Source organism: Cyprinodon variegatus, unplaced genomic scaffold (assembly GCF_000732505.1).
Source record: "Cyprinodon variegatus isolate N-32 unplaced genomic scaffold, C_variegatus-1.0 Scaffold152, whole genome shotgun sequence".
NCBI classification, from domain to species: domain Eukaryota; kingdom Metazoa; phylum Chordata; class Actinopteri; order Cyprinodontiformes; family Cyprinodontidae; genus Cyprinodon; species Cyprinodon variegatus.
Window position 1 is genome coordinate 619,790 of NW_015150605.1, and position 18,454 is coordinate 638,243.

At 40.6% G+C, this 18,454-nt stretch overlaps 2 protein-coding genes across 2 annotated transcripts; one reads left to right on the plus strand and one right to left on the minus strand.

Annotated features, from left to right (window-relative positions):
• Nucleotides 1–267: 267 nt before the first annotated feature.
• Nucleotides 268–3,401, plus strand: LOC107086436 (guanine nucleotide-binding protein G(I)/G(S)/G(O) subunit gamma-13-like). Its single transcript, XM_015377373.1, has 3 exons — nucleotides 268–423; nucleotides 2,957–3,083; nucleotides 3,163–3,401. The coding sequence occupies exons 2-3, from the start codon at nucleotides 2,986–2,988 to the stop codon at nucleotides 3,266–3,268; spliced, it is 204 nt and encodes a 67-aa protein (XP_015232859.1). The 5' UTR covers nucleotides 268–423; nucleotides 2,957–2,985; the 3' UTR covers nucleotides 3,269–3,401.
• Nucleotides 3,402–3,454: 53 nt separating this feature from the next.
• Nucleotides 3,455–18,413, minus strand: chtf18 (chromosome transmission fidelity factor 18). The gene is made up of 21 exons (XM_015377371.1): nucleotides 18,180–18,413; nucleotides 17,357–17,446; nucleotides 17,135–17,279; nucleotides 16,843–17,032; nucleotides 16,639–16,731; nucleotides 16,044–16,316; nucleotides 15,726–15,950; nucleotides 15,559–15,656; nucleotides 15,352–15,475; nucleotides 15,135–15,271; nucleotides 13,926–14,019; nucleotides 13,738–13,836; nucleotides 13,521–13,651; nucleotides 12,874–12,988; nucleotides 12,562–12,786; nucleotides 12,320–12,469; nucleotides 10,348–10,478; nucleotides 8,564–8,708; nucleotides 8,363–8,458; nucleotides 7,643–7,712; nucleotides 3,455–3,686 (listed from the first exon to the last, which is right to left on the minus strand). Exons 1-21 carry the CDS (start codon nucleotides 18,265–18,267, stop codon nucleotides 3,565–3,567), a joined length of 2,841 nt encoding a protein of 946 aa, XP_015232857.1. The 5' UTR covers nucleotides 18,268–18,413; the 3' UTR covers nucleotides 3,455–3,564.
• Between the last annotated feature and the right edge of the window lie 41 nt (nucleotides 18,414–18,454).

Sequence of the window (18,454 nt, forward strand, 5' to 3'; positions counted from 1 at the left end):
CAAGCCCCATGGAGGGAACCCGGGCCCCCCTTTGGACACAACAGAAACTCCCCCCACCCATCGCCTTTACTTCTCATGATCTTGGTCTCTGGGAGCCTGTCCTGTATTATCGGCCTCATTAGAGGAGGAAAACATCCCTGGCTGCCTTGCCTCCACATCTCGCCCTGATTTGCCTGCTTCATGCAGCAGGGATTTGCATACAGGTGTCCTGAGCCTCGTTTGACAGTCAAACCAGGCGGCCGGTCTCTCTCTCTCTCTCTCTCTCTCTGCGCATCCAGCATCCAGTCACAGCCTGAGGAGCGCAGGGGAGTGCCGACCCATCCACACTTCCTCCTCTTCCCTCGCTGTAGCCGGAGTAAAGCCACACGGAGCGGACACCGACGCTGTTAAAGCCCCTCCAACATCCTCCATCCTCCTGAACAGGTAAGCCAGGCAGAGAAGCTCCGTTTGCATCCATTATTATCGCGATACATCAGCCTGTGATGCTGTGCTTTATCCCAGGCCTCCTCCTACAGCCACAGAGCTGCAAACATCCATTTATAGACTAACATGTCTGCTTTCTGGAGTAGAGAGGCTTTAATGGAATGATGGAGGCCTTCCTATAGAGCAGATGCTGATGGAGAAATCAGTATCTGACCTACATAGATCCATTAAAGAGATGAAAAATTTAAAAACATAAAGGCTGAGGCGACCCATTGTTTCCTGTAAAGTCCTGTTTATCATCACTTAAATATGTTCTGTAGGAATGTGGAAGTTATTCAAAATAAAGCTTATATATAATATAAAGGATGGACACAGCTGCATGTATCTAACAGGGGTTTTAGTGCTGAGGCTGCTGGATGAATATTTTATAGGCTGAGCATTAACTGAACTATGGCTCTACTGTTATAGCCCATACAGTAACAGAGAGAATGTAGCATAGATTTCAGCAACTGATTTGGTAAAAATGTTTTTTTTAATACCAGTTTTTTTTATGCCTCAGAACAATCCGGTCTAAAAATGTTCTCTAAATACCCCCTTAATAAAAATATGCATATTCTAAAGGGACTTAAAGAGCCTTCAGATCACGTTTTGGAAATGGCTTCTTATAATCCTGCAGAGCAGCAACAGTCTCCTCTTTAAGCTCACAGCTGATTTCTTTCCACCTCAACAGATGTCAGCAACTGCCAGAACTCCTCCTTCAATACAGGTGGTTTAGCATAAGTTTGTATTGTTGTGGGGGCATAAAAGTGTAAACTTTTGGCGAGAGAATTTGTTAAAAAAAAAAAATCTCCTTTGCTCTCATCTTCGGCTCCCTCCAGAGGTTTTTAAGAATTTATTTCTGGAGACTGAGATGTGAACCACTGACTGACCCACTATCTTCTTATTTAATACTTTAGTTTATGATGCAATACAGGTGATGCCTTTGGAAGAGAAGTTGGCCCACAGCACCACAGATCCCCTACCTTTCTTTACTAGTTACTTTGTTGCTTGAATTTTAAGTTTGATCTGACAGACCTTGATGTTTTATCCCAAAATGTAAGTGATTTCCTGAATCAATACATCTGCAGAGGAATTTAACTTACTGATCAAAGATTAATTCAAAACTTCCCTCAGAATTAAGGTCTTATGACCTATTAGTGTTGCAACAATTGTGCTGCCAACTATTAAAACAAATACTATTAACGTCAGATAACGCGTATAAATCCTCTTCAGTATAGTCTAGTTCTTCCCATCACCCTGATCTTTAGCTTTCTATATACAAATTCTGACCAGGACTGTAGATCAGTCACTCAATCCAAACCAGTAACTTCACCTCCAATCAGAAGGAATGACCAGATAAAATGAAAAGACTGAATCTCCCATGCTTATGGACTATAGCTCCAGTAAGACGATCCTTTAAAAGCGCTGCGATTAAAACCAGTCATGCAGTAGATGATTGACTGGAGGATGTTACATGTCCTAAAGATAACGAAAAAACGGGAACTAATTTAAAGCCAAACCCTGTTGCTCTTTTTATTGGTGTCTGCAATCTTATATGTAGAAACACAGGTTGAAACTTTATTTATGAAACAACTCCTGCAACGAATCATTTTGTGTGAAAACACTTGAAAAAATCCCAACAAGTATGCATTATAAGCATAGCTTCTTATGAGTTCAACTAATTAGTCCTGCCAGCTACTGAGTCGGTTCAGCGAAGCAGCAGCTGTAGTTCAAGCTTTTTTATTAACATATTGCCTTGTTACAAACACAAACATCGTTTCATTGGGATTTTCTGGACATAGATCACCAGAGTGTTTTCCATTGAATTTTGCAACCTAAAGCACCTTATGAAATCCAAAAGAATCTGCTAAAGTACTTGTTTTTGGACAAAAAAAGTAAGATTTTAGGACCAAATGCAAACCTGCTAAAACATGGAGGGTTACATAGACTGATACACAGGAACCTCACAGCCAAAGTTGAAGAATTTGTTGATGGGATAACAAGACGTGCTTTGAGGATGCTTTTTTTTTATGTAGCAACGATGAAGTAGATCAGGGTTGGAGGGTGGAACAAAAAAAAAAAAACCAGTAGATTCAGGAGATAAAAACAAACAAAACTACTAAAGCCAAGGTTAGATTTGAAGCTGGGCCAAAATAGCTTTTTAGGAAGGCACCCTTAACAGAGAGCAGTATATAGAATAGTTTGGATTAAAGCACATCCATGTTAGATGTTAGATGGCCCAGTCAAGGTCCTGACCTAAATCCAACAGAAACTTTGTCAACATTGAAAATCGTTCCTCACAGACACTCGTCTCCAGAGTTCGTCTCCACCTGTCCTAAGCATGCCACACTTTTCACGAATAAAATTTTGGATTTTGATACATGACTCTAAATTCAAGCCATCTGTGCCACAAATAGTCTGTTTGTGATGTGATGAAAAATTAAAGTGGTTTGAATATCTGTGAGGCAGTCTATGTTTTTGAATATCTGTTTAGTTGCTTGGGTGAACCACATCGGCGGCATCATGGCGGAGTTAGACGTCCCACAGATGAAGAGAGAAGTGGAAAGCCTTCAGTATCAGCTGGCGATCAACAGAGAGAAATCCTCCATCACCGTAACGGAGTGAGTGGAGCGTCAGCCGTCCATCTCCCTCTCTACCTTGGTCAACATGCTCACGCTGTCCATGGTTCTGTTTCTGCAGGCTGGTGAAGTGGATCGAAGGCTGTGTTTGTGAAGATCCGTTTCTGAACCCTGAACTGATGCGAGCCAACCCTTGGGTGGAAAAGGGCAAGTGTGTGATCCTCTAATGGTCACGCACACAATCACAAATGCATATAATCTTAAAAACAAACAAACATGCAATCCCCCTCAGCCTGGCTGCACTGGTTCTCCCCCCTCCTACACACATTGATACTTTTATTTATGTTTATTTATGTGGAGATTCCTGGATGTTATTGCTTGATGTGCGTGTTGGAATGAGTGTGCAACACTGAGCATCTTCCCCTGGGTTCAGCAATGTCCTTTTTATTGGCTCTTTGCACTGTCGATCCAAATAAAGACTGTTTTGAATTAACAGAACGTATTGATGTCGGTCCAGTGGTGTTTATAGGAGCTCTCGGATGTAAACGTTGCGTCTGACCGCATTGGACATGCCCTCGTTGAAGCGGAACCACACATCGCTGTTGCCTACAGCCGTCCCCATGGAGAGAACCGCACACTTCTCACCTGCGGGGAGAGGAAACAGATCATTTTGACATCTGCTATGGTCTCCATAGTAAAGCTGTTTGAAAAGGACGAAGTATTTGACTTAATTGAGACTGCCATATTGGTCTCAATTTTAGCCATAACCTTCTTTCCTCACATTCTCATCCGCATTTCATTCACTCAATGAGCTTAGCCATTTAGGGAATGTCATTTGTGTTCACTGTGAGTATCTGCTAACCTGAGGCTCAGTCCAAACCTGCCAGGTTTAACTTCAGCATGGAAAATGTAAGGTCAAAACACTTGGGATGAATTAGCTGACAGTTATCACACTATAACAGTCCTTTGGGATGCAGATTTAACACGCATCAATACTGTAATTACTATATTAGTGACACACTCTGCAGCCTTTCATTTAACCAGAAAAAATACTTGATAAGAAGAATGTGCCTCTAAAAAAATTACAATCATGCCTATCAGGACCAAACCACAAATATTTCAGCTTTTAAAAGAAACCTCAACAGTACACTGTTGTATACAAAATATGGATTCCTTGTTGCTCATCTGCTGCTTAAGATAAGGAAAACAAGATTGATTAAGCCCTTTTCTTAAAAGATTATCTTTAGGCTCTTGTGGCCTTTACTTTATTAGTTTTAAAGTAGGTAGACAGGAAAGTGGGCTTCAATAGGGGAGAGAAATTCGGCAAAGGTCAGCAGGACCGGAACTTGAACCTGTGACCGTGGGTATATGGGTCATGCGCTCTACCTTTATATGAGCACCCAGAAACCTCCATTTTTTTTTTTTTTTTTTTAGAATCCAAGTACAGCTCATGACGCAGAGAACTGTAGCTTCACCGTCAGTGCTTATCAGCCTCAGTCATTTTCTGCCCCTCGTGAGGATTGGAGATGTGTTTCAATCAGGCTGAGGTCTGGACTTTGACTAGGCCACAACAACTTTTATATTATTTTTCAGCCTTTCTGTTCTCAATTTGTTGCTGTATCTGGTGCCTTTGTTAGAGTCAAGATTCATCTGGCTTTTTATTTTAAGTCTTTTTATTCATTTGGATTTCATGGGGGGTGTTGGCCGAATGGTTAGAGCAGTGCGCTTGTGCTCTGAGAAGGCTGCGAGTACCCGGTTCGATCCCCACAGCCTCCACTCTGGGATCCTGAGCTAAACCCTTCAGCTCACACTGCTCCCCGGGTGCCACACAATGGCCGCCCACTGCTCCCCAAGGGGATGGGTTTAACACAGAGAGTGAAAATAAAGGGATAAAAAAAATCCTTCTTAATCAGCTGGTTTCTTGCTAACTTTGTTAATATTCCAACTAAAAGTAAACCTTGAAGCTGGACAGACCTGGAAGAGAATATTTTTTGACATCGACTTCTGAATAGAGTATTTAAATCGTTTTTGAAATGGCTTCATATAACCCTGCAGAGCAGCAAGTTTCCCCTTTTTAAGCTCACAGCTGATTGCTTTCCACCTCAGCATGTTTCAACAACAGCCAGAACTCCTGCTGTAATACCGGTGGTTTAACTTCCTGATGATCAGTTCGTCAAGTCATTTCAACAGAGGCACTAGATGACCATAAACTAATATGGTGGGGCACCAAAAGCTTGCAATGAATAAAAGAGTGTGCATTTTATTTGTTTAAACATTAAAATAACATTTTCTCTCAATTAGTTAACATTGTGAAGGTTTTAGAGAGCAAGTCCAGAAAGAAAAACCCATTAAAACAGTTTATGAGTTCAGAAAGTTGGATAAACTTCTTCCTCCCAACAAAGTATGGATATTAGGCCTGAAACAATTAATCGGATTAATCGATTATTGAAATAATCGTCAACTCATTTTGTAATCGATTAATCGTTAATTGGAGTATAGAGACTGTAAAACAGGCCTTTAGCTGACAGAGCAACCCACTTAAAGGAGTAATTATGCCAAGACTGTAAAAAAAATTAATATCTAAACATTTTGCATTTCAGTAAAAAAATGGAAAAAAAAAAAATTGTCTGTGAAAATGCTCTATCCAGAACTCCTTAATTGGAACAGTTTTAGTTTCACCTGGTTTAATTCAGTAAAAAGTGTTCTTAAAGGAACCTTTGGCTATCTGAATATTAATCAATAAATCAAAGAAATAATTAACAGATAATCGATAATCAAAATAATTGTTAGTTGCAGTCCTAATGGTTATCCTGATCTGATATAGATTTGATATCAGCCCCCCCCCCAAAAAGAACAACTAAATATCTGAGTGTCTTTCATTTTAAATCTCTGGTATTAGCAGGCCAATAGAAATGCTCTACTTCTGTTTAAAGTTTATGTATCCCATTGGTTAATAACAAACGGTTCGGTTTTTCTCTTACCTATTTTAGTTGACTATTGTTCTCTGCTTGAGCAATATAAGCTGCTAATGCATTTTCTCATATGCCCAATACATAATAGGTAGTAAAAGCATGTATGATTTGTGTTAATATCATACTGGGTCAATATCCCTCTCGGTCAATAGCGAAAGCTTGAATATCAGTACTGTATCGCCAATTAAGTTGTATTGGGACACCCCTAGTACAAAGTAGGGCTGAACAATCTTGTCCAAGAGGAATACGAATAGGTGTCTCAGGACTGATTTAAAGCATTTTAGAAAAGGCAAAGAAGCATGAAAAATCTGGGATCCACATGGAAAATAATATAATATCGTGTTTTTTCTTTTTCTAGATGTTTGTTAATGTGCATAGTGGCTCTTAAATAAACACATTCTCAGAAAATAGTTTTTATATGTATAAAAAAAATATAAAGTTGACTAATAGCTTCTTTATAATTAAACTGGTTGATTATTTTTTTTAGGTTTGTGATGCCATATTGGACGATGCAAAACACAGATTTGCCTTCACAAAGCCTCAGAAGGGCAAGATTTCTGTACAAAAATTAAACCTGTACATGAAATTAGGTTTTGTTTTTATAATGTTTTTTTTTTTGGCATTCATATAAATTAACTGGTGTACTTAGTATATGTTTGACTGGTCTATTTTGAATTTATAGCCCCCCCGGAGTCAACTGCACCAGCCGCCACTGAATCCAGCATTTCTCTTTTGGATACAATTTGCCCAACTTTTTGTGTCCTAAGTGCTTTTTCTCCTTTTTTCCCCGATGAAAAAAGGCTGCCTCTTGCAATCCAACCCACAACAACAGCAGAATTTAAAAAAACAGGGTGAAGCCTTAGTATTGAATGAATGATAATTACACAGCAGGAAGCGAGGTTAACTCCATGTCCTTGGAGGTCACCAGCATATAAAATGTACTAAAACTGAGCTTTCAGTAATCAGCAAGGGCAGCGGGACACTCCGGATTTGGAGCAGCGCCTGTTTTGGTTCAGAGAATCCGTCCGTTGTTCCTGCTTTGACCTACAAACGGCTCCAGCTTTGCTTCCGCACCCTAATTACCCTGCTGATCGATCGCTTTCAGGGAGGTTAGCAGCTTTAATGGGTACACTTTTAATTGCCTTAGCCCTCAGAATCTGGGCCTTGTGTATGCACCATTCACAAAAATAACTCTGGGTGGTTGCATAACTACAGAGAAAAGTCACCCATATAGCTTGAACTGAACTTTTCAGCATATAAATGTGTTCGACGCAGCTGTTAAACACCTATGATAATTCTCAATAATATTTTCCACCTGGATTATGCCACTATTCTGACAATGCAAAAGAAACTACATTGTAATCCATTTTATTACATAAAGTGTTGTTTTTTTTACATGCAAATTTAGAAAATGGCTATGTGGTCCTCTGTGATACAGAAATGTATTTTGATCTAATTCCTTTGGTGAGTTTTCAGCCTGCTACATGAGGACCAAATTACACACATCCTTTATCAGCTCTGGTTTCTGTGGGCCTGACTTGTCACAGGGCGTTTTCACACCAACGGCCCCTCAGGGCTAGAATAAATGAAGCCACAGTGACGTGAATTTGCACTCACTGTCTACAGTACCTGAGTCTGAGGACGGCTGTGGTCTCTGAGGTTTGGGGGTGACAATTCGACCGAAGAAATCCACCTCCGGCTGCAAAACACAAACAGAAGAAGAGGAAAGAGTTAAACTTAAGTTTAGAAAAAGTAAAACAGGTTGGAAGCAGAACATTTGCACACATCACCTTTTTTATTAGCCTACTTTCACCATCAGAGATTGTAATCCCAGGGGCTTCTTTTTATACTCATTCTGCCCCCTAGAGGCTCAACTCTGTCATTGCAGAACCATTAAAATATAGGGTTGGTTTCATCAATCAACACCTGGCTGAAGCTAATTAGCATGGATCCGCTCTGTTTCAACATTTATAGCACTTTGTTTAATGAAATTAATTAAAACACATACAATAAGCTAAGGAGCTTCTACAGGGCCGCAGGTACATAAAAATCTAGCATTAAATCTATTCATATTCCTTGATGCTCTCATTAACAAAAGTAATAAAAAAAAAACTCATCACTAATTAAAATGTTCTGTTTTGGGGGGATACGAGTAGCTTGTTATCTGATCAAGTATAATGGAAACAGAACTAATCCGGAGAAAAGGCTCCTTCTGTCCAAAGATCATGATAACAATCAGAACAATCTTTGTTTGCTTTTGTAACTTGAGCCAGCTAAACTTCCAGCTGTCTATAAATGAAGCAATCATTTCCACCAAAGAATTCCTGAAGTGCTTCTGTGCTCCCTCACCCTCGCCTCCACTGTGGTTTGTTTCACGATGTTCTCCAACCTCTGCTGATGGTTCCTGGTCGGTTTTGGGCCAGCACTCTTTTTCTCTTCCTCTTTCTGTACAAAAAAAACAACAAAAGAAAAACACGCACATTCCAACATAAATACTATTTCATTCAGCTCCAGTTCTGTTTTCATTTAAACAGTGCTTTGGCCTTTCACCTTTGAAGGGTTCCTCTGCATCATTATATGCTCTGCTCTCCTCATCTTTTCCTGCTCCATCTCTCTGCTGATGGTCTGTCTGGCCTGATACGTGAGCTGCCGATGCGGTGGTAAGCCCGGAAACCTGGCCACCTCCTCAACACGCCTGCAAATCATAATAACACCCAGGTGTGCGTCGATTGATGTAGAAAATAAAACTTGGAAATACTCCAGTCATGTATAAATACAAAGCCAAATAAGCTAGCTCCATGAAGTAGCAAACGATCCCATTTCCAGGAAGGATTGAGCACAGACGAGTGATAAAACAACAAGGATTTTACAGTCTAGTTTACTACGCTTATTATTTTTGGCGAGAGAAAAAAAAATAGCTTTGGTCTCTTTTATGAAGTAAAATCGCGGGAGACCCGAATGTATGCGCAAGTACGGATCAGGTAGTGACACTTGCTCCAACTGAAACGCATAGATCTGCGTGCTAGTTGCTCCCTCTCTCTCTTTTTAATCTTAAAAGAGCATAACATTTTCTAAAGTCCTGTAGGAGAGCATGTCTCAAAGATGGCGGGTGGGACAACCAATAAATAAACCAAAGCTAAAAGAAGATCATCCACTACATGTTTAAACATAAATCCATCCTGATCAATAATCAGTCTTTTTTTTTTTTCTGTACTCAATCAGATCTAGAAAATGATCAAAGCAAAATCAAAAATGTTCCAGACCTGTTAGGAAGCCTGACACTAAAGACATTATTTACATTTTATTCATGGATGCAACTATTTGAAAATGTAGTGTGTATACAAAATATTAATATCGTTGATAATGAATATTTACCACATAATTCAATACCCTTTCAACTCATACAGCTGAAATTGCTTCCCTGCTTCAGTTAAACAACACAATCCTGCTCTGCATCGCCGTCACATGACCAAACAAGGACCTCCTCAAACATCATTAACCCTGATAAATCCTGCATCCCTAATTTTCTTTCTGGGACACAATTGTCCATTATCTTAATCTATAAACAGGCAGAGATGAAGAAAAAAAAAGTGGCTGCAGTGTCTTCATGCTAAAAAGGGTTTAAAAGCTGTTTGCTGCTTACAGCGTCTGGAATTAGTCCCACAACTGCGACTCCTTAAGAGCAGTCTGATCATCCATCCCATGTCTTCCACACATTCCGGCTGCCTACATCACTAAGCCCTCGTTCCAAACGGATCTCCTCCATCTTTTCCAATCAATCACTCAGAGGGTGGCGTTATGGTGCGCCAGCGAGGGCAGGTACAGGAAGGTGTAGACCAGGAGCAGCAGCAGCAGAGCTAAAACCAGCGGCAGGCACCAGTCATTGGTGACCAGCACCTCGTCACAGCGCGCCTGCAGGAAGGAGCCGTCCTGAGCGCCGGGCTGCTCCTCAGCTGGGGCCGGCATCCCCGAGGGATCCCAGGTTAAACACCTAGTCTCTGATGGGTTTAGGAATCAATAAAATATTTAAAAAATAAAAAAAGGTCCTAAAAATGAACACAAAGTCCAGAGAAAAAACTGTTCCAACACATTTCTGCTCGATAAATGTTGAACTCCTCCATTTTGGGCTGTCAATATCACTGTAGCCCAACAGTGAGGCTCCGCTACCTTTGCTCTGACACCAACACACAAACACACCAGGTAATAAGGGGATTATTCTCTAAGCTGTTATCCAGAGACACCACCGTATGGCCAACAGCAGTGACCTTCAACACCCCACAAGCAAACATCTGCTCGCTGAGCCGCCGCCCCCGCGGTTATGTAGGCGTACTCACGGCTCCAACACGTAGGTGTACTGGCCCTCAGGTGTGCGGTCCTGCCTGTACGAGAGGTTGTAGGCCAACATGGTGTCAATCAGCTCGCGCATCTGTTCCTTCTCTCTGCTGCTAAACAGCTGCGGATTCACCTGGAAGAAACCAAGGCGGCACCATCATCCGGTGTAAAGTGTAGAAATGTGTAAAACAATGTCAGTGGTTTGGAGTATTAAAACAAATCAAAGGGTTTTAATGTGATAAAATGGTTGTCTGCATGATTTAACTGAAAGTAACAGAAATAGTTCAAACATTTCATTTTAATTCTACTCATGCAATTTTAATTTCCTGGGTCAAAGGTTTGGTAGGACCTTCACTTAATGCGCTGAGAAGCCATGACCGATGGACCATTTTTTATTTATTTTTTTGTTTCTTTTTCAGTTTTCTCACTTCTGCACCATATTAAGGATATTTGTTTCTCACCTTCCCTGTTATATAGGGCTTCATATTTAAGCAAACTTGGAAAAAGGACCAAAGTAGAAGGACATACGCCACTTGTGCTTTCTGTATGATGCTTTGTGAATAGGTCCTGCTAGTTTGGTCTTTAGTTTCTTACTACCCCCACCTGCTGGACAGGAGATGTATTAAAGGTTTCTTTCGCAACTTACCCAAGCATCATTACCCTGATTTAAAAAGACATTCTGTGAGTTTTTACTGAACTATATATATAAAAAAGCATACCTTTTTATTGGACCTTTTAGAGCTAAAGCATTGTTTGATGAGCAGACTGACACTTCAGTAGTTCAACGCTTTACTCTACTTTATGTGGATGCAACGTTAAGCGCGTTCATGTTAAATGGGTCCAATCTAGCAAACAATCGAAGCGTTATATTCAAGAGGGATTTTATGGATACTCAGAAACAACTCAGACACTAAAGGGAACTGCTTGTCAGGTGAAATAACTAAAGAAAAACTTATTTAATTTAAATATGAGCGCATGCACTATTTTTGCATGCCACGTATTACTTTACTTGGATTTATCACTTCACTTGGATTTTCACTTTATTTGGATTTAGTTTTTACATATGCAAAGATATACGAACAGATATATATACAAAAGAGCTATATGTGTATATACTTTATCTCTTTTTATTCTTATATTTTTTTATCTTTATTATATTGTATAGTTGGATGTGTGTATATATCATGTAAAACTGTAACTGGAGTGTGTAACAAAAGTAATTTCCCTCTGGGATTATTGAAGTATTTCTGATTCTGATGAGAACAGCAGAAAAGTTCTGTAGTTCTGGGTTTTGGCCAAAGGTTGCAGTATGATTAGAAAACTAAGTAATGCCTTTTTAAATAAACGTCTCTCCAGAGCAGTGGAGATGGAAAGCACGCAGATTACCGTACACAAGATTTATGTTAACTGGGTGAAAATGAAAAAAAAAAAAAAAAGCTCCTATTTAAGCAAGGAACAATTAATGGTAAATAAAAGGATAAAAAAAATTATCCTAAAGGTTGAAACTCCATTTGATTCACCATTTCCTCTTGAGTTCATACCTTAAATTAGGGGGACTCTGATTTACCGGCCAGGTGATGGATCGGCCTTGGTTTGGCCAATGCTTCACTGTGAAACCGATCCTTTCCACCAATCTGATCTACCTCTTTAAAGGTCTAAAAACCATCCACTGTCAATGCCTTAAAGTTTAGTTTATAGTTGAGATTTGATATGTTTATCATTTCATAAGCAGTGGTTGTTTTTTCTGTGAGATGAAATTGAAGTAATATATCTTTACACTTGTAGTGATATATTACACTTCATCAAAACTCAAGGTTTACACGGGGTTAAAAAAACAGATAATACAGGGTTAGTGAAATTAAAAGTGAAGCAAAAACTTCTGAGAAAGTTAATACTGGATCAATGTCCTAGTATTAAAAAAAAAAAAAACATGTTCTATTTAAAACAGAATGACGACAAATGCTTTAAACTTACAGGTCGCAGTTTTGGACAGATGATGTCAAGAAGCAATGTGAGAATATCAAGAGTGAGGCTTAGCGGGCCGATTCTGGATCGGATGCTTGCTGGGATGTCGGCCAACATGGTGGACAAAGCGTTCCTGCTGCTTAGTAGACGAGACGCAGCCTGCAAAGGACATTAACATGAGCTTTTCAGAGGTCCCCTTTCAAAATATCCCAGATAACAATTTGGCTCCTTGTTCATTTTACACCCGGTACCTCGTGGTGGCTGTGAGGATAGCTGATGCGGGGCACATGCATGTTGGCGAACAGGAAGTGAAATGTCACGGAGAGGAAGGGCAGGTATCTCATCAGGGAGAAGTTCTGTCCATGCAGAATCACTTGGTTCAGCCTGTCGGAGAACGTCAGCCAATCCAAAGCCTCGCACACGCTCTGCATGTTGGGGTCCCTCACTCGCATGGACAAGTAGTTATCATAGAGGCCCTGAGGAAAAGACGGCAGCTGCTTTAGGTGTCTGCTGTGCAGAAAACTGGAGGAACAAGGCTGTGGTGAAGATGGATCATTTATTACCTGAGATACCTTTTCGTATTCTCCGCTTGATGAAGCAAGGTGCAAAATGTGCTGGAACCTCTGAAACCCACTTCCTGAACCAGGTGCTTCTTCAAAGCCTTCGCCGATACGTTTTCTGACCAACACAAACCAGCTTTACTCAAACGGCAGGGCGTTATGTTAAAAAGTAGGAGACAAGCAGCTGCGGCTGAGCTGGGTTCTCCCCAGGACTTGTTAATGAGAGTTTAATGGGATCTACAGCAAAATTATTTATTTTTTATCCCCTCTTCTGTGCCCATGTCCTCTTTTGTTTTTCCTCTTTCTCCATATTGTGAGGTAATGTTCATATTTCCCATTAATAACTCAGACTGACCTGTTGAGTCTAATCTAGGTCCTTAAACTGTTTTTTTTTCATGTTTTTGAGCAAAAAAGGAGTTAAATGTTTAAAATACAGCTTCTGCAGCTGTGACAATCATTAAAGTAAAATAAAGTTAAGCATGTTAGCCTTCATTTTAAACATCTTTCAGTGTAGCCAGTTGTTATGCTAAAATGCGCTAAACAGGAACCTGTACATTCACACAAATATATGTATGTCAGTATATAATAAATACATATTCAATTCAAAACTTAACAGGAAGATCTCAGGCGTTGGGGCACAGAAAGTTTACCGTTTTATCCGTGGTAACTGAAAGATCTCCTGCCACAGATAGAACAAGCCTTTATTTTGGTCCTTCTGCCCGACAGAGACGCTCTGGATGGTTCTGGAGTCCAGCTGCTTCAAGCCACGACCATGGAGGAACTGCCCAGGCAAGAGCATGCACCCTCACTAAATAAATATGGTCTAATATACAAAGACGGAGGATTCCCTAGAGGAAAACCACACACCTGTAGAGTGTTGATGCAGGAACGAATGTCATTATCTGTCTTCTCACACAAGGACATCAGAGCCCCGGCGTCTGCTTTTAGGCCCTGCCGTGTGGAGATCTAAGAAAAGACAGATGCAGCGTGAGAATATGTCAGCTTGATCTCTGACTTGTGTCCTTATTTGAGTGTTTCAGTAATGAAATACTGACCTCTGCTAATCTTTGAGTGAGGCGGGAAGGTTGGGTTTGTGGGAAAGACAGAAGAAAAGCCTGCTGTCTGAGAGGTCTGAGAGCAGGAACGTAACTGAGAAAGAAAGAAAAACGTAAACTTGAAGGAGATGAAGCTTAGCTGTCCACTGGGTACTTAGTCAAACACTTTGACAATGAATATTTCAAGTCAAGATTGTTATTGGTGGACAGAACAAAACCTAATTACTGTTCTAACACTGAAAAAAAGGTATTTTTAGTCTAATTACCAAAACAGTCACTTGTTCAAATAAGGAAAAACAAAAAGATAAACAAAACAAAACAAACAAACAAAAAAAAATCAAAAGAGTGCTTCTGTAAGAAATTCATGAAAACCAAATGAAAAAGAAACACATTTTCTGTTACAACAAAACCCTCTGAACATTAACTGTGATACAGGAACTGGATATTCATTTTAGCTTATAGCTTAGCTTTTTTAACTTAAATTAACATTTTTTCCAATCTAACTATAGGTAATAACAAACACAGACTAGGCAACATTAGTTTCCTATAAAGCAGTAACACCCAGCTTTAAGCCAGAGGTGGATCCTGCAGATGATTTTGCCTTGTTTCTTACAAAGTAGTGTTTATATCCATGTTACGAAAAAAGGTAGCTTGGACACTTAACTTAAACATATGAACTGGTGAGAGGAAGGATCAGCTCTGAAATGTAATGTATTGGTACAATATATAAGGAGTCTGTTCTTTATTTGGTTCTATATTTTAAAAAAGCCTTAACTGTAGAAAATGCAAAAAAGACTTATCAATATTATTAAAAGCTAGTGTGTCTCTGAGGGAAACTTAAAAAAAAAAAAATTAAAACAGAAGATCATATGTAAAAAAAAAAAAAAAAAACTAAGAATCTTTGTATTTTTTTTAAAAATAAAATTATTGTGATGGAGTGATTTAGCCTTACTTGCAAAATAATTTTTTGCAAGTAAGGCAATCATTTGGATCGTTCTGCCGCTTTGAGCCAAACTTCAGCTGTCAGGAAGCTGGACTTGTGTTTTGCTCTGCTGTGTGCATAAAGACAAATCCACAGTCAGCTAAGTGACAAATGGCTAGCCGGGTCCTTATGATCACACATCCACCACTGTGCTGAACAGCAGCGGACGGGTGTTAGTACGGCATGAAATGTTTCAAATCTAGAAGCATAATTTGTGTTCATCTTACAGGTCGTTACAGATGCAGATGATTGGGCGAAGCAATATGGACTCTTTCTTCTTTTTCTTCTTTGCGGTTTCTGCACCGGCGTCCCCACCATGTCCATCTTTCCTGTTCAGCACTGATAACAGTATGTTGATGGCGGCCTGCAGACATAGGAAACATTAAAAACTGCTCCGAGTCTCATGGTGTCTCATTGATGGTTGAGGCATCTTTCTGAAGATACCGCTGGTGCTCCATCGATCTCGTCGATTATCAGGCAGTTCGGCCTCTCGTTGGCGCCTAAAACTGATTTCATCTGAGTAGCCGTGTCGATGCGTTTCTGGAAGACCTCTGCACTGCGATCGTCACTGCACACAAAGAACACCCAGATGTGGGAAAAACGTCTCGGTTCGGTTCTCTTAATGTTAGCTTTGATCGCAGCAGGTCTGACCTGGCGTTGATTTCCACCACATTGTACCCAGCATGCTTTGCTATGACATGAGCCAAAGTGGTCTTCCCTAAGCCTGGAGGTCCTGACAACAACGCCACCTGGAGGGAAACATCTGGCGTCACAAGAGTTCACCTAAAGGAAACCATCTGATGGCTCAGCTGCACTACCTTATATTTAGGTCGTTTGTACTGGTCCAGTTCAGCCTCCAGTAGCTCCTCCGTCATCTCCACTTTGCTTTTGAAGCGGTTTGGATTCTGATTTCCCTGATTGGGTTTGAATGAGTTGTGACTGGGTGCCTGTCTGTCAGAGCGTGTGGGGCGGGACTTCCTCTCTCTTCCAAACACCACTGTGTCCCACAGCTTCAACCACTTCAGTAGACAGCGGTTAGTGAACTGACAGGAAAGACAAGAGCAGAACGTGAACCGATCCGAAACCAGATTATTCAGCGTTTATCACCAGACAAAGGATTAAAAGGGATCCCTGACGTCATCACTGAGGAGCTCCGTGTAGTGACGCGGTGAAAATCTGTCCACCCACAGCCGAGATGTCCGTCCCTCTGCGTCCTCAGGATCCTCGTTCTCCTCCTCCTCCTCTCCGTTTTCAGACTCGCCGAATGCATCGTTCACACTGCTGCACGTGCAAAAACATTTATGGACAGGATCAGTCACCTCTCTGTGCATTAATGAGAGATGGTGAGGAGCTCCATACCCAATCAGCTCAGTGAGACGCTGCGATTCCTCAATAACCTGCTGGTGGCGCTAAAGGATTAAAGAAACAAGAAAACAGATGTTTACCATCTTGTTTTTTCTGTATTCACAAGACAAACCTTAAAGTTGGAGCGTCTCCAGGTGCATTTGATTTAAATTTTATAATTACAGAAAAACAAATCCTGAAGTGTGTTAGAGAATAATCTATCTATAGAGAGAGAAAGGATTTTCCAAACTTAAAAAAAAAAAAAAATCAAAGTCCAGTCTTTGTTTGGAAACTCTTCCTTAATGAACAAAGTCACACATCACTTCCTAACCTCTAGATCTTCTGTTCAGATCCTCATCCATTATCCAGACAGATTTCAACACTCACCCTCTCTGCTTCCTGTTGTCTCAGGACTCTAATTGGCAAAGTGAGCAGTCCCAGTTCTCCTTCAGTGTTCGGTACTATTCTTGAGTCCACATTCTTGAGAGCCGGACAGAGAAAATAAAAAATAAGAACCACACAGATCAAGTCTGGACAAGCTGTGGACAGACTGAGTTTATATCAAAGTAGAGTTAATGATGTGTGGATTACCTTTATGCCCGTCTCTTCCTTCTGTCGGAGGTACACCCGATTCCCCAACGAATCAGTCACATTGATAAACTCGCCCTCCAAAGGCGGTCGCTTCAGCACACGTGTGGATGCCGGGGTCAGTGTGACGGGTTGCCCGGGGGTCTCCGGGATTTCTGCGAAGCCACTTATATCCAGCGCGGCAGCAGTAGATCTACGACACAAATCAATCCTTTTTAGACAAGCAGCAGTTTTCATCTTCTTGTGAATATTTAAGGAGAAACTGAGGTGTTTTTTTCTTTTCTAACTCTGCTACCTGAAGGTGTTTGACACCTCAAACTGCTCAGGAGATGATGGCGGTGTGATGTCGTCACGCTCTGGCAGGACTTTCTTCTCCTGAGCTTGGGATCCATTGAAAAGACGCTTAACCACGCCTGTATCATGCCGCTTTGCTTTTGGAGCTGAAAGGTTTTAAGCTTCAATGACATGCAATCAATAATAAAACAATTATAATACATATCTACAAGGCTGAACTCACTGCTGGGCTGAGTGTCCAGGAGGTGTTCTATGTCTGAAATGTCGTCTCCATAAGTCTGCTTTAGACGCTTCGCTGGCTGGGAGGTTTCGTCTAGAAGGAGAAATTAGCACCTGTCATGTCCACAACTCCTCGCTGAATGTTGCATTTAAATTTCCTCAACTTTATCAAACTCTGTCACCATGAACAAAACTTCTCAAACATAAGTGTTTTTTCTCTTTGTCTCTCACACAATGAGTCAAATCTTTAGGGTCTCCCTCTACAAGCTATTCATGATATACTGCCTCAATATTTTTGCCACAATCGTCTTTTGTCAGAAAGCCCAAACATCTGTTTTGAAAACCTTCCAGACAGAAAAACACAGCATGATGCTGCCACTGCCGTGTTTCACAGATTGGATTCATGTGCTTCTTGCTTTAAGGGATTTGTGGCCATGCATTTCAAAAGGAGACATTATTTCTCGCCAAAACATAAATATTTTGTGCCTATTTGGATTTGCAAAATATTATCTGGTTTTGTTAGACAGCATCTTAACATCTTTTGCTGCAGTCCTGGGGGTTGGATGCATTTTTCACACTGAACAACTTCATTCTAGGGCACAGAACCCATATTATTCCTGAATGGTATGAATTCTGTTTGACATTCCGAGGATATGTTTACCAAGTTAGATTTTTAGGAAGTCAAATTTCTTCAAGATGTGTTGCCTGTTTTTTTCCCCCCAAGATGTAACAAAGGGAGAGGGAAATGTGCATAAGTTGTCGTCCTAAAACATATCAGTAGATATGCCATCACATCTAAAAACTGGGTATATAGTTTATGCACTCACCCTCCATCTGAGCTAACACTTCCAGCTCGTCAGCAAACTGCTCCTCGAACCGATCCTCAATCTCAAAAATATCGTCATATTCCTCCATGTTTAGATCGTTAGAGACACCGCTACCAGAAAAACTGTGGTTTTTAAATCCAGCCGCTCAAAAACTAAAAGAAAAAGAATCGTTTTGATCAATGTTTTACACTCGGCCTCTGTGGTAGTTCGCGGTAATTTTTGTTGCGATGTTTACTTCCGGGTAAGTCGAGAAGCCTGGCATCTGATTGGCTATC